We start from the raw sequence: 14908 nt of genomic DNA on the forward strand, positions 1-14908 counted from the left end.
AAATAAATAAATAAATAAATAAATAAATAAATAAATAAATAAATAAAAATTTAAAAAAATGATACATAAAAACCCAAGAGAGGCAGTTTCTTTAGGTAGAGAGAAAAAGTGGCTGATTGATAAGGAAACTTCTCAAAGCCAGACTTTGCTAGCCAAGGCAGAAAGCAAAATCCCTTTGAGAAGGGATTCATTATGAGGAGCTTTGTGGACCCAGTAACTTCCCAGAGTGAGGCAGAGAAAATACCTCTCCCTGGAAGGAGGAGCCAGAGACAGACTGAAAAGCTTCAAGCATCTGAAGTAATAAGGCCTGAAAGGGGAGCTGAATTTACGAAAGTAAAGTCCTTAGGGAAAGGTTTTGAGATTAGAAAAAGATAATTTCCTTTGTTGAGAATGGAGGAAGATATAGTGACACAGTGCTTCCGGGTACCACTGGAGTTTGTTTCTCTTAGTCTACAAATAATTTTATCACTGATGACTTCAGTTTTGTATATCCTCTTTGGGAAAGATCATGATAAGACAGACCTGTGTGGCAGCCCATTTGGAGTTAATGGCAAATTGGAGTGCGCATCTCAGCAGTGGAATTCAGCCTCTTGGCCCTGGTTCCTATCTAAAGCTTGGTGGCTCAGAGATTGACCCTGACAGTTCTACAGCAGAGGGCTCTGACCCTGAGAACTAGACAATACATTCCATGCAACCATGGTAACCAGACAGCAGGTTCTGTGTAACCTTGAGTGAGCCCTCATATGTTTTGGCTAAGTAAAACTGCCTCTGTGAGAAACTGCTTGTACTTTCCTGCTATTTAAGTGTTAACTTGACGTTCAGTTAACAACACCTTGATCAAAGCCTAGACTTGGTGTCCCTCTTTGTGTCGCCTTGCTCTCTCTCCCCCCAGCCTTCACTCAGGTGGTATCCAGGTTTCACTGCAGGTCAGTGATAGACTTGGAGAAAGAAGAGATTGAGAAAATAAATGATAAATTAAAGGCCATAGAACAGAGGTTGGGGGAAATCTTTGAATCAAAATAGAGAGCCTTCAGGGCAATCCAATCTGGTACTTACAATAACACCAAAAAAGGTAGTTCCAGATGAGAAAAGTCTACAGAGGCTTGAAGATATTGCACAATGGCAGCCCATTGAGATGCTGGAGAGAAAGTCTTCAGGTATAGGCCAGCTTGGTCAGACTGGATATTATATGTGTATTGTCAAGGTTCAATTACTGGATGAAGATCTATATGCTAAAGTAGAAATGCTGATCCTGTTTAGTGTTGTCTTGGAACAAGGTCATACTGTGGCTGGTGTGCTCCATTTAACAGAGTTTGGAGAACTGAAATACATGCACCATGTCATAGAGTCATATTCAGAATTCCAGTGGGCTTTTGCCTTAAATTCTGGAGAGCATGATCCTAGGGTTACACATCTGTTAGAGATGGTGAATGTTTAGGAGATGCCCTTACGAATTGGGGCTGACGGTGCTTCAGCATGTATATCCATTGGAATTCAACAATATTTTAGACATTATGACATGAAACTTGTCACAGATTTAACTTGTAATTCTATACGTCAAACAACTATGAAAATATCTAACAGTAATTTTTAAAAGGTGGTCATAAAATAGAAGGGGATCCCTAAAATAGATTAAATAATGATTTATCAACTTTAAAATGTTTAAATGAGACAAGTAGCACACCTGCTAAGACACAGTGGAATTTAGAAAGGACTGCTGAATTAGAGCAACATATAAAGGCCCTAATTCCAAAATGGAGAACAGGCAGTATGTTACACTGGGGAAGAGGTATTGTGTATGTTCAAACAGAAGAGAAATTATGGATTCCATCAAAACTAATAAAAATCAGATATGATAGAGGAAGACCACCTGAAGATCTTGGCCACACAGAAGAAGAGAGAAATCAAGAAGATTTAACAGAACAGGTAACATGAAGTGCTGATCCCTTTACATGGGAACAACTCTGAAACTGACTGAGGCATAAAATGTCTCTAGCCAGAACTTTAACAATACATGGCCAGTAAATCCCTGGCTACAATATCCTCAAATTTATTATGCCATTTTTTTAAAACGTCATAGATAAAATTGGTTTACAGTTTGGTTTCATCTTGCACATGTCATACATTTATAACTTTAGGACTGTAGAAAGCTTGTGGGAAATTATATGTTTGCAGAACAAAAGGTCTGGACACTGGAGGTCTGGATCAAACCTGACAGAGTTCCTCTTTCCAGCCTGCTAAGACATTGATACATCTGTCACAGCATCTTGCATGTTCTAGCATTCTAGAATGCCTCAACTGCTTCCCTTGCTGTTTCTCATCAAAGCCTGCTCCCAAGAGAGCTTTGAAGAAAACTACTAATCTCAATTGATGCAGCATTTTAGACTGTCACAAAAAAGGACTTCTATCAAGACTGAAATTTCTCAACATTCAAAGACTGGACCACAAATGTTAATTCTTGCTTAATTAACCATTTTCCCAATTTCCTTTGGGTTCCCGATGGTGTCCAAAGAATCAGCAAGAAAAAATTCATGAGAATGATGTCTAATTTCCTTTAAAGGGGATTGGGTATGTTTTTGTTTGTTTTTTTCTGGGGCTATGAATGTTTACTGTCGTTGGGAGATGGTTATAAGTTGTTAATGATCTTACTCAGAGAGAAAATAAGGTTAGGATATTAGGTAATGCAAGTTAATTGTTAATTAACTCATAGTCATATCAGACAATAGTCCAGTTTATCACAGGAGTATACATCTAGGTTTAACAAATAGATATGATAGACAGGTAGAATACATAAAGATAGGTAAGTCTCCAAAAACCTCAGAGACCTACAGAATATGGCATTTTAAAATGTCTTCATTATTTTAAAGATTCTCTGACAGACAGCTCATCTCCTGGCAGCACCCAGCCTACCTCAAAGAAGATGATGAGCATCAAAGAACCTCAATATGGAGATGGCTTCAAGTGTGGCAAACCAGCCACCCAGGTAAGAAAAATGCCCTCATTTCACGACAAAAATGGGCAAGCTTAAATACAGGACAAGTTGACTGCCAAACTCTGCAAAGACAGGGTAAGCAAGTCCTAAATAGTTCCTGCTTCAAATATATGTCTGTCAAATATACTGAGCCAGAAGGCTGAAGATGATGCTCCAGCATTATAGAGAGCTTTGGGTGACTGTTCAGGCAGCAAACTGTCAATTTTCTAATTTTTGGAAGCTGCTAACATGCACTTCCTGCTTACTCCAGTAACTAATTTTATTCCTTCTCAGGTCTCTGGTGGGATTGAAGACCAAATAGTTATAGTTCTACAATTAAGCTTAAGCTGTTTAGAATTTAAGAAAATGTTTTCATATAGGTAATACCAATAAGGATAAACGTTAATTTAGGTATAGAACTCTAAACTTGTCAAGATAAGATAATCAAATACTTTTTCCCAAGTTACGAAATGCTCTTGGACTGGGCATTGCACATGTAGATCTTTTTTTTAAGATTTTATTTATTTACACATACATATGCATGCATGCATACAGTGTTCTGTCTGCATATGTGCCTGCAGGCCAGAAGAGGGCACCAGATCTCATTATAGATGGTTATGAGCCACCATGTGGTTGCTGGGAATTGAACTCAGGACCTTTGGAAGAACAGCCAGTGCTCTTAACCGCTCAGCCACCTCTCCAGCCCGCACATGTAGATCTTACCTAATAGTTTTCATAACTGTTTTATAATTATTATTGTATTGAAAGAAAGAGAGCCTTTTACTGGACCTAAAGGGGGCAATGGAATACCATTTGTCTCCCACTTTTCTAGACCCATTAACTCTCCTCAGTCAGATGGGGAACAGGGAAGAGAAGGGGGAAAGCTAAGAAACAACTTTTCTTTTAGTGCTTCTGGACAGTGACAAAGAAGGAGAGAAATGAATGAGGACTTAACATCCCACAGTAGGCATGCTGCCGAGTGCCTTTAGGATATCCATGCTCATATTTACAGGCAACTAAAAATGGAGGCCTAGCACTAAGGACCCACATCAGGTGGTGAAGATGTGTGCTAGAGAATCAACAAGACTAATGTGCTAGCAAGACCTTCACAGAGTTTGAAGTAAGTTCTCTCAAAAAGTAGTGAGTTTGGGAAGGACAGGAGAAATAGGTGGTTTAGCAGTTAAGAGCAGTTCTTCCAGAGGACCCAGATTTAGTTCCTAGCACCCTTAGGGGGGAATATGGAATTCTAGTCCCTTGAATTCTAGTCCCAGGGGATATGCTGCCCTCTTATGGCCACTCTGTAAGAATCAGGTACACACACTGCTTATACATACATGCAGGCAAAACACTTGCCCACATAAAATTAAAAAAAAAAAAGTTTTTGTTAAAATAGTGAGTTTTGTCTCATATACATAATTCAAACACAGAATGGATGGGTATTTGTCTAAATGTGAAGGAATTTTGAGGATTGGGAGTGATTGAACTAGAAAAACCTGAAGTATTACTCAGAACTCAGAAACACCCAGGCCTGTTAGTAAGATATTTAGTGATTCTCGTGCCACTAGGTAGAGTCCCATACGGTTACGTTTTTGTGTTTGTTGTTGTTGCTGTGAGCCCTGACAAAAGCAACTTTAAAAAGGGCTTTTTTTGGCTCATTGTTTGGCTGGAAGGTATTGTGGCCAGGAAGTCCTGGTAGCAGGTGCATGGAGCTGCTGGTCACATTGTTATCGACAGTCAGGGAGGAGAGAGCATGGATGCTGGTGCGCTCCGTTCTCTCACTGCTTTCTCCTCAGTCTAGGACACCAGGCTATGAAATGGTGCCCACGTTAGGGTGGACCTTCCCACCTCATTTACCCTACTCTGGAAACTCCCTTATAGACTTCCAGGGTTATATCTCCTAAATGACTCTAGATCCTGTCAAGTTGAAGGTATTAACCATCATGACTCCAGACCTGTCAACATGGAACTTTGTGTGTCCAGCCTACATCTCCCAGAGACCATTGCTCATGTCCCTTTGAACCTCTGAACTCACTGCAGGATGACACTGCCAGGTTTACATTTTAGAATGATGTCTCCGAGTTTGTGTGAAGGAGAAAGGGGAAGAGTCTGGCTTGTAGGAAGTAAAACCAGGTAAGGCCTTATGGGAAGGATGTGGCTATTGTGGGCCTGGAGTAGGGTGGTGGCAGAGAAACAAAGTGGTTGAAGACAGGACTTAGAGAGGACTTCTGGATTTGGATACTGAAAAACAACAACAACCAACAAACAAAACAAAACATTTCTTTGGGACTTCCAAAGTCCCAACTTGGGTGACTGCATAATCGTGGGGTTCTTAAGTAGGACAGACACAGCAGGGGACCAGAAGCAGATTCAGGGAAAAGAGACAGCTGTTGTCAATTCAGGGGTCTGAGAGGCCTGTGGCGAGCTTACACAGTTGCAGCTGGCTGATGAGTGCGTGGGTTTGGAACCTGGGAATGACATAATTTCCAATCTGGATGCCTTTTAAACCTGTAACACAATTATCCTCAGGCATCTCTTCTCTGGAGTTTTGGGGAAGCCGGCATTTCCTGTCTCGCTCGGTATACTAGCTTGTGTTGTTAAGTTTGATGTTAAATAAATTCCTGGGGATGATTGAGGAGTAAATATCACAGCCCTTGCAATTCTGGGAATAGTTCCCTCCTCCCCCCATTAATTTAGTTGAGTGGAGTATACAGTTCCAAGTTCAAAAACATTCTCCACCTGGACGTCATCACTGACAGCATACTGCTCACCGTCCTGCCTTCTTTTGTTTGCCCTTTTCATCCACCAGGGAGTTTTCTTCTACTGCTTCCATGATGATCCTTTCTGCTTTTATCTTTTTAGAATTAGTCTTTTTTGAATGCTGTGTCTCTTGCATTAGTGATGCGTCTTTCCCTGCCCCGAGAGAGTGCATGCTGCATCCTATTTTATATTTGTTTTTTTTTTTTGAAGGGTCCTGTTTTCTAAATAAACTGGCACTCATTTTTTTTTATATTAGTAATAGCCCTTTTTTAATTTCCTGAATTTCCTTTCAGCATCTTCAAGGGGCAGATTTGATTATTAGTTCTTGCTTCTACTGTCTTCAGTTTACCTGGGTTTTCCTCTTCAATATGTCTAACTGTCCTTAGTAATCCATTATGTAGTCATATTAGGAAGGGCTTACGGGATGTGGTATTTCCCTATCACCGTGTAAACAGGACTGTTTTCATTCCAAGTTTCTCCTCTGAATCAAAGAGTAGACTGAAATCTGTAAATATGGCATGTCAGAGCTGGAGAAATATTTTGGATGAGAAAGCAGGGGCAGGATATTTAGACTGTGGCCTCATGAATGCCACAATTGGAAACATAATTTTTTTGCACATAAATGTCTCACATCTGTGCTAGATGTGTATCGATGGTTCCAGTGCTCTTGGGGGAGAGCCTGCGGGTTTCTAGGCTGAGGATAACTGCTTTGTTCTGTGTGAAGAAAAGTCACCAGGCCCCCGGGGTTTTTACTGACGCAGACGGTGGCAAGTTCTAGTTCTCTGCTTCTCTTCCATCCCTACCATCCACAGCGCACACAGACTCTGAGCAGAGGCTCCCCAGGCTTCCCAAACAGCACTTTCTGTAGAGCACACTTACAACAGCTGGACCAAAGGTTTCTGCCAGTTTCACCCAGCGGCTTGCTTGCACATCTGTTTGTCAGGAAATCACTGAAATCTCACCTGTGAACTCACTGCACCTGTTATCTTTGCAGATGAGCTCTTTATTGTATTTCTGTAATCTTGTTTTAGAAGGCCTTTAGGAGAAACAAGATGCAGTCTGCCATCTTGAGCCACAATGTAATTCATAGTTTAATATAACTGCCTCTAAACCAAAATATGTGTGTGTGTATGATTCATCCCCTTAGTGAGTAAGTATATGTATGTTCACAGACATTCCTTAACATTCATTCATTTACTAGCTCCTTTTGATAAGCAAAGATTATTTTTCAGGTACTGTAGACATACAGTTAAAAAGATATACCCTGCTGTGGGTATTAAGGACACAGGTTATGAACAGGGTTTTAATGTATTTTAGCAAGAATTCAGCAATGCAAGAAAACACTGGGATGGGAGTTCTCAGGATGCCAGGAGAGCATTATGAAGTGGTCCATGAGGAAACTGCTCGTCAAAGCTGGCACCTAAAGGCAGAGTTAGCGTTTTCCAGCTAACGAGAGTAAGGATGGCCTAGAGATCAGGACAGCAACCTACCTGTACGATGCGAGAAAACAGGACAGTTCCCAATAACAAAGACTGTTCAGATTAAGACAAGGAGAGTGTAGAATGTGAGTGGTCCTACTATAGAACTACGGAAGTCTTTATATGACCACACCCAGAAAACCCCATATAGCCCTGGCCTAGGGAGCCGCTCCTGGCTCCGCAGCTCCCATGAGTTCTTGTACAGATGTGAGGGGATCAGGGTGGAGAGAGACAAAGGTGCTGCAAGGCCATCTTGATCACAGGCAAATGGCTGCACTGTGGGTTTGCTGTGGCCCACAACACAATAGCATACAGATTAGATCAGGAGTTACCAGTATAGAGAGAAGACCAGAGAGCTTCCTCCAGGAAAAGACGTCTAAAAGGTTGAGCACGTTTCAGGGATGATGGTAAATTACCAGAGGGTAATTTAAATCAAGGGCTGAAATGATCCTTTAGCCTTGCCAACCACCAAGCAAGAGGCAGGCTCATGAGAAACACTAGCTTGGTTATAGGGCACAAAGAAACTTGGCCCATTTGACTGTAAGGTGTAGATTAAGCCCCCACATTATTTCTGGCTATTATTGAGATTATTTATGCCATTTGTTGGGTAACAATACAACAGAATTAGGTCTTGTCTTAGACATTTCTTTTAAATTTTTTTTCTTCACAATTTATTCATTATATATTATCCCGATTGAAGCCTCTCAATCAACTCCCCCAGTCCCACCCTCCCTCCCTTTTCCCTTCATCCCCTTTCCCTAGTCCACTGAAAAGGGGAGTTCTCTACTGTTGCCATCTGCCCATAGCTTGTTAAGCTCATCAGGACTGCCTGGATCCTCTTCCTCCATGGCCTGTCAAGGCTGCATCATCAGGGGTGAGTGATCAAAGAGCAGTCAACTGAGTTCATGACAGAGGCAGCCCCTGCTCCCCTCACTCAGATTCACATGGAGACTCAGCTTCCAATTGGCCACATCTGAGCAGGGAGTCTAGGTCCTCTCCATGCATGGACCTCTGTTGGTGCACCAGTCTCTGCAGGACCCCCTGGTCCTACAGATCTTTTAGTTTTGTTGGTCTCCTTGTGGGGCTACTGTCCCCTCCATGTCCCTCTATTCCCACCCCTTTCTTCCTCCATAAGACTCCCTTATGGAGTCTGCCCAAAGCTTGGCCTTGAGTTTCAGCATCTGCTTTGAAACCCCTGTTGGGTGAATCCTTTCAGAGGACCCTCTATAGGAGGTTCCCGTCCTGTTTCCTCTCTTCTACTGCTTCTGTTGTCTATCCTGTTTGCCATTGTGAATGGGATTTAAGCATCCTCCCTAGGGTCCTCCTTAGTGTTTAGCTTCTTCAGGTCTGTAGATGGCTGTCCTATATTATACAGCTAATATCTGTATTATATAAGTGAGTGTATATATATAAGTGTATATATATAAGTGAGTGTATACTAAGCCTGTCTTTTCTGGGTTACCTCACTCAGGATGATCTCTTCTGTTTCCATCCATTTGTCTGAAAATTTCATGATTTCCTTGTTTTTAATAGCTGAGTACTATTCCATTGTGTAGATGTACCACAATTTCTGTATCCATTCCTCTATTGAGGGACATTTCAGTTGTTTCCAGATTCTGGCTATTACAAACAAAACTGCTGTGAACGTAGTGGAGCAAATGTCCTTATTGAATGGTGGGGCATCTTTTGGGTATATGCCCAGGAGTGGTATAGCTGGATCTTGAGTAGTGGTACTCCCAGTTTTCTGAGAAAGCGCCAGATTGATTTCCAAAGTGTTTGTACAAGTTTGCACTCCCACCAGCAATGGAGGAGGTAGACATTTCTTTACGTCAGTTAAAAACTCTATGCTTTTCCTATGACTTCAACTCTGTAATTAAAGATCATTGCCAATTAAAAAAAAAAAGAGTGATTTTGATGCATTCTACTTACTTCTTTTTTTAGCCAGTCATTCTCCCAGATCTCTCGATAGTTGCTCCTGTCAATGTACCCCACAGCGTTCTGAAAGAGAAGAGTTGTCATAGGTGACACACAGTGTCAGCCCTGGTGGGGCGGGCTTGCTCTCCACCTTCATTTTAATTCTGTTTTGAACCATATCCTTGTCCTGATAGTTACAGTCTTACCCATAAGACTTTAATAATGGATAACACTGTATGTATTTCTTAGTGAGATGATTTCATATGAATTTTGTGTTTCAAATCCAATATTCGTTACTAAAAGACAAAACCTTTTAAAAAGAAATTATTTTTTAATTTTTAAAAAATTTCTTTTTAAAAAAGAATTTTTTTTTTAGATTTATCTATTTTATGATGCCCTCAGAGGTCCAAAGAAGACATCAAATAACTTGGGACTGAAGTCACAGGTGGCTATGAGCTGTCTTGTGGATGTTGGGAATTGAACCTAGGTCCTCTGGAAGAACCAAAAGTATACCTAACCACTGAGCCAACTCTCCAACCCAAGATGAAACTTCTTAGAAGGAGAGAAGCTGAGAGAACTTAGCAAACAAACAAAAAACTAACCAACCAAACCAAAAGAAACAGAGGCTGGTGAAATAGCCCAATTGGTCAGTGCTTGCAGTGCAGGCATGAGGATCTGAGTTCATTTCACAGCACTCATGTGAAAAAACCAGACATGTGTGCGAGATGGCTTAGTGGGTAAAAGTTGGACACAGTAGCTTGCTGCCATCCCCGTGCTGGGGAGACAGAGACGAGTGAAGCTTCCCGGGGCTCACTGGCCACACAGCCCAACACACTCAGTGAGCTCCAGGCCAGTGGGAGTTTGGTAGACAGCTCCTGAGGAAAAGCACCAGAGGCTGGCCCCTGGCCTCCACATGCCTTGTACACACATCTGTGCCAACACGCAAGAGCTTGTACACTCATAAGAAAAAATAGTCTACATTGTAAACATGGACAGAAACAGTTTAATAGTATGTCAAAGATAAATTGAATTACGATTGAAGGCTTAAATTGATTAAAGTCTTTTAAAGTGGAAGATTTTCAATGAAAAAAACTTTAGATCATATTTATTAAATTAAGAGAAGGCATACATTCCCTAGGAAAGTTTATATTCCAGCTATAGCTAAATACTTGCATTTCTACCACCATAAAATATCATTAATGTTGTATATTATTTATTTTATGTGTACAGGTGTTTTGTCTACATGGATATCTGGTACCAAAGGAGGTTAGAAGAGCATATAGAATCCCCTGGAATTGGAGTGAGCTATGATGTGGGTGCTGGAATCCATCCCAGGTCTCCTGTAAGAGCAACGAGTGCTTTTTAACAGCTGAGCCATCTCTTTATCCACTTCCGTTCCCCCCAACAAAATATCATCTGAACAATATCACATAGACATTTCCATTTATTTAAACTATGCTCAGATCACTTCATGATGGATTTCACCATTTAGTAAGACTTGGCCACAAGCGACCCAGGAACAGACAAACCAGTGATGGTTCCCATGACCTCTGTGTCTTTGTACACCTGTGGCTGTCAGGAGGATAGAGTGACACCGAGAAGCGATGGAACCAGTGGGGACGCCTGCGCATCGCAGATGAGCTGCTGACAGGTCTCTTACAACTATCAGAAGCCTAGGGCTCCAAAGACTGGGTGTGCTTTAAACAGGAATTCCCTTTACTGATTTAGGAAATAGTCACCATACAGGGGAAGAACTGTGTGTGTGTGTGTGTGTGTGTGTGTGTGTGTGTGTGTGTGTGTGTGTGGAGTTAGACATTGTGTGTAAGACAAAGTGATGAGAAAATAGAGTGACTGTGAATTTCATCTTGAGACATGATTTGTAGCCCCCCCCCCCCCAGTTTTTTCTTTTTTTGAGATATGTCTCTGTAGCCCTAGCTGTCTTAGAACTTGATGTGTAGACCAGGCTGGGCTCGAACTCACAGAAATTCACTTGCTCCTGCACCCCAAGCGCTGGAATTTAGGCTAGCACACTTGGCTTTGTGGCCCAACATTTAAAAAACACAGAAATGTAGAGTGTATTCTCCCAGATGTAGATATGTAAGAAATATCTTTTAGACAAATTATATTTTACTCAAAACATTTATTCTTAATATTTCACTATAGCCACATGATCCTGTTAAAATAACTGAATAGTAATTTACTTTGCCTCTTATGAAATAAGATATTATTTAATCTTATTTAATTTTTGCACTGTATCTTCAAGGGCAATATAATGGTCTCTGTTCTATACGTTAGAAAGCAGAAGGGAAGGAAAATGAAGTAACGAATCCAGTCCTGGCTTGTAAGCGCCGGGCCTGCACAAGGAAGGCCTCTTGTTTGGTTTGATAGTGTTTTTATATTTGTGGTGCTGTGAATCAATACCACCTGCTAGGCAAGTGCCCTATCCCTCACCTACACCCTACCCTCTCTGCTTTCTTCCTGAGACAGGCTCTGGCTATTTAGATCATGATCCTCCTGCCTCAGCTTTCGGAACGTTGGGCTTGTAGGCGTGATAAACTCCATGAAAGAATAGGGGAGAATTTTGCTTTAAGAGAATTGACACGTACCTGTGTGGCCCATTCCTTCTTTTGGTCTAGTTGGTGCAATGTTTCTCTGATTATTTTCTTTCTAGTATCTTCCAGAGTGATTTTATACTGTTCTTTAAGAAGAAATCACAAGCTTTAGTGCGGGCTGTTCTGAGATAAAACTGTGATGCTTATAAATGTGACTTTTCATGACCCTCTCCCTCTTTTCTACATACTTCTCACTCCGCCCTAGAATTCTCAAGAACATATTTTTCTGGAACATCTAGTTCCGCTAATCAGAAGAAACGCTCCAATAATTTGCTAACATCTTAGTCTGAAGTAGTTTAAGGTCTTCAAAAATGTTTCAAAGGCTCCTCTCTCCAGAGGAAGAATCTGGAATAATACTTGCATAGCCTCTCTCCTTTGCCTCACCCAGGTTAGGATTTCACAGCATCACTGTGGACATTGGACTCCACCTAACTAGATCGCCAGTGTTCCTGGTACGGGGTTCCCTGTGCAAGGAAGACACAATGAGGGGAGGGAGAGGCCCCTGGAGGCGGCAGACCTGAGCCTGCTCTGAGCACCTGACAAGGCAGGGGGGCAGAGATTACGTCCAGGGCTCCCATCCTCTCAGTTTTCTTTCTTAAAAAAAAAAAAAAAAAGATTTGTGTGTGGATAGGTATACATGCCACAGCACACGTGTGGATCTCAGAGGGTAACTCTTGGGGCATTGATATACTGTCATTTTGTTTTTGAAGCAAGTCTTTTGCATCTACCACTATGTATAGGAGGCAATCCTCCTGTCTCAGCCTCCCCTCTCCCAGTAAGAGCACCAGGATTACAAATGTATGCTACATTATCAGGTTGTTGTTGTTTGGTTTTGGTTTTTGGTTTTTTTAGACAGGGTTTCTCTGTGTAGCTTGGGCTGTCCTGGACTCCATTTGTAGGCCAGGTTGGCCTCGAGCTCACAGACATCCACCTGCCTCTGCCTCCCTGAGTGCTGGGATTACAGGCACCAGCTCAGCATTCCTTTTTTTTTTTTTTTCTTTTTTCTTTCTTCAGCATCGGGGTTTTAAGCGAGTTCTAGGTATCAAAATCAGGTCCCAGGTTTGTGTGGCAATGACCTTTACCCACTGGGCCATTTCCCCAATCCTCTTTTTACATTTTTTATGCCTATAAATATCATTAGTGATAGAGCAAAGATAAAGAGTTTGAGCTGTAAAAGGTTCCTAGGGCTCATATAACCAATGCTCCTTGGAAAGGAAATGGAGCACAATGGCGTAGGTGTCTTCAGAAGAGAAAGCAAGCTGAGGAAAGGTGGCAGGCTTGCTCCGCTCTGCTGAACAGTTCAAGTTCTTTATCAAGATGCTGTTGAAGACACCGAATGCTGCTGATTAAACCAGACAAAGATGTCTGCCCTTCAGCACATGCTTCTCTGGGGGAAGCCAGACTTCACGTAAGGAAATTTCAGATGTGTGTGATAAAGTCAAACCCTCTATTTCACATAAAAGGGAATCTTCAAGCAGAGTCTATCCAAGGTCATATAGTCAGCAATGAGGGACCTGTACTTCTTCAAAAGTTTAATGTGACAGTAGCCAAAGTTGGTTTTCAATCATAGCATCTATGACATATATCCCCATCAGTTGTTTTTCGTTATGCCATATGCAAGATGATTATGTGATACTGAAAATCATGTCTGCTAGATATTTCGAAAGGTCCACAAGGCCTTATTTACCTTATTCTCTAACTAACCAGAAATACCACGCTAAGACTGCTGTGGACCCTAACTGCCATTCAGGGCTCTGTTTCAAGGGGGAAAATGTGCTTTTTTTTTTTTTTTTAAGTAGTTGTTCCACGTGAAGTATTTATCTCTGGAAAAAAAAAATAGTATTCCAGCGAAATATAACAAATTTAAGTTTTTTGAATCCTACATGATCTTTTTACCCTCAGGTAATTTTATTTTATTTTTTAATGTTTTAAATTGTAATAGAATTACACCACTTCCTCCTTTCTTTTTCTTCCTCAAGCCCTTCCCATTTATCCTCCTCAGAGCCTCTCAAACCCTAACTCTTAAATCGATAGCCTCTTTTTCCTTGATTGAATTTGTTTTATACATACACACACGTCCAAATACATATAAAAAGAACCTGCTGAGTACATTTTCTTGGTGGTGTGTATATGGTTTCAAGGCTGGCCGCTCTGCATTGAGCAACCAATTAAGGGGGTTCATCCTGGGATTTGCTAATTCTCCCCCAGCACCAACTGTTGCCTGAGTTCTTTGTCTAGGGGCGGGACCCTGCGAAATCAGGGACATTTTCTTAACAGACCACGGCAGCTAAGGCAGAACTCTGGAATCTTGGTCTGATGGGACAGAAATGGTGAATCTAGTTCTACAACAGCCAAAGTAAGGATGCTAGGGGACCAGGGCTCTCAGCAGGCCACTCGGCCCTCTTCTGCACCTGGCCTTTGTACAGCACTTTCCCCTGCTAGGTGGAGACAGCGGAAAGTAAAAGGACCTTAGTTATTACTGTTTCCCTGAGCACAATACATTTTGAAAAAAAAAAAAAAAAACCAAACATTTTGGAGAACACTGAATGTGGCAAACTGCCAGCCATTGGTGGGCAGTTGTCAGGGGCTTCGGCACCTGGGTTGTGGCCGCCAAGAGTTCGTCGGGTAGAGAGGGGAAAGGAAGCAGTAAGAGAGGACCGCTCACCCCGGAGGACAGGGTCAGGAAACAGCCTCTGATGGACTTAAATAGGATTGCGTTAGGCATACGGGAGAGAGTTAAGCTGCTCCGGGGAACTCGTCTAGCTTGCCGTCTGGAAAGGGAGGAACTGGGCCTGTGGCACTCTAGACAGCTGATGCCCATCCACGGCCTGTCCTTTCCTCACTTCATCAGGAGTATCATGACTGTTCAACCCTTCCAGTCCAGCTGATGGAATTTCTTTGATTCAGGCCCTGGCCCGAAAAGTTAATGCTAATTATTTGTATACCCAATCAATCAATCAATCAATTATTTGTATAACACAATCACCTAAAAGCTGCTGTGGGTCAGAACTTCAGCTGTAATCACTTTTTCATTCTTAGCATCGGAAAAAGATCATAAAACCTGGAATTGGATAACAGGTTAATCCTTTGCTGTAAATTACCCAAAGTGGATAACAATAAATTCTCATCTAGCTCCACCGCTGTGTTAATACTGAAAAAGTGACATTAACGTTTTA

The 14908-nt window shown here is 41.7% G+C and overlaps 1 protein-coding gene across 1 annotated transcript in view; it reads right to left on the reverse strand.

Moving 5' to 3' along the window:
- The window catches only part of Ccdc83 (coiled-coil domain containing 83), a 38401-nt gene that overhangs the window by 10459 nt on the left and 13034 nt on the right, over positions 1–14908 (reverse strand). Inside the window, exons 5-6 of the mRNA XM_055623638.1 lie at positions 11727–11818; positions 9136–9204 (exon numbers count right to left, since the gene is read on the reverse strand). Of these exons, the coding sequence (XP_055479613.1) occupies positions 9136–9204; positions 11727–11818 (161 nt within the window). The remainder of the gene's footprint in view (positions 1–9135; positions 9205–11726; positions 11819–14908) is intronic.

The sequence above is a fragment of the Psammomys obesus genome, unplaced genomic scaffold, assembly GCF_907164565.1.
Source record: "Psammomys obesus unplaced genomic scaffold, mPsaObe1.curated_primary_1811, whole genome shotgun sequence".
In the NCBI taxonomy this organism is placed as follows: Eukaryota; Metazoa; Chordata; class Mammalia; order Rodentia; family Muridae; genus Psammomys; species Psammomys obesus.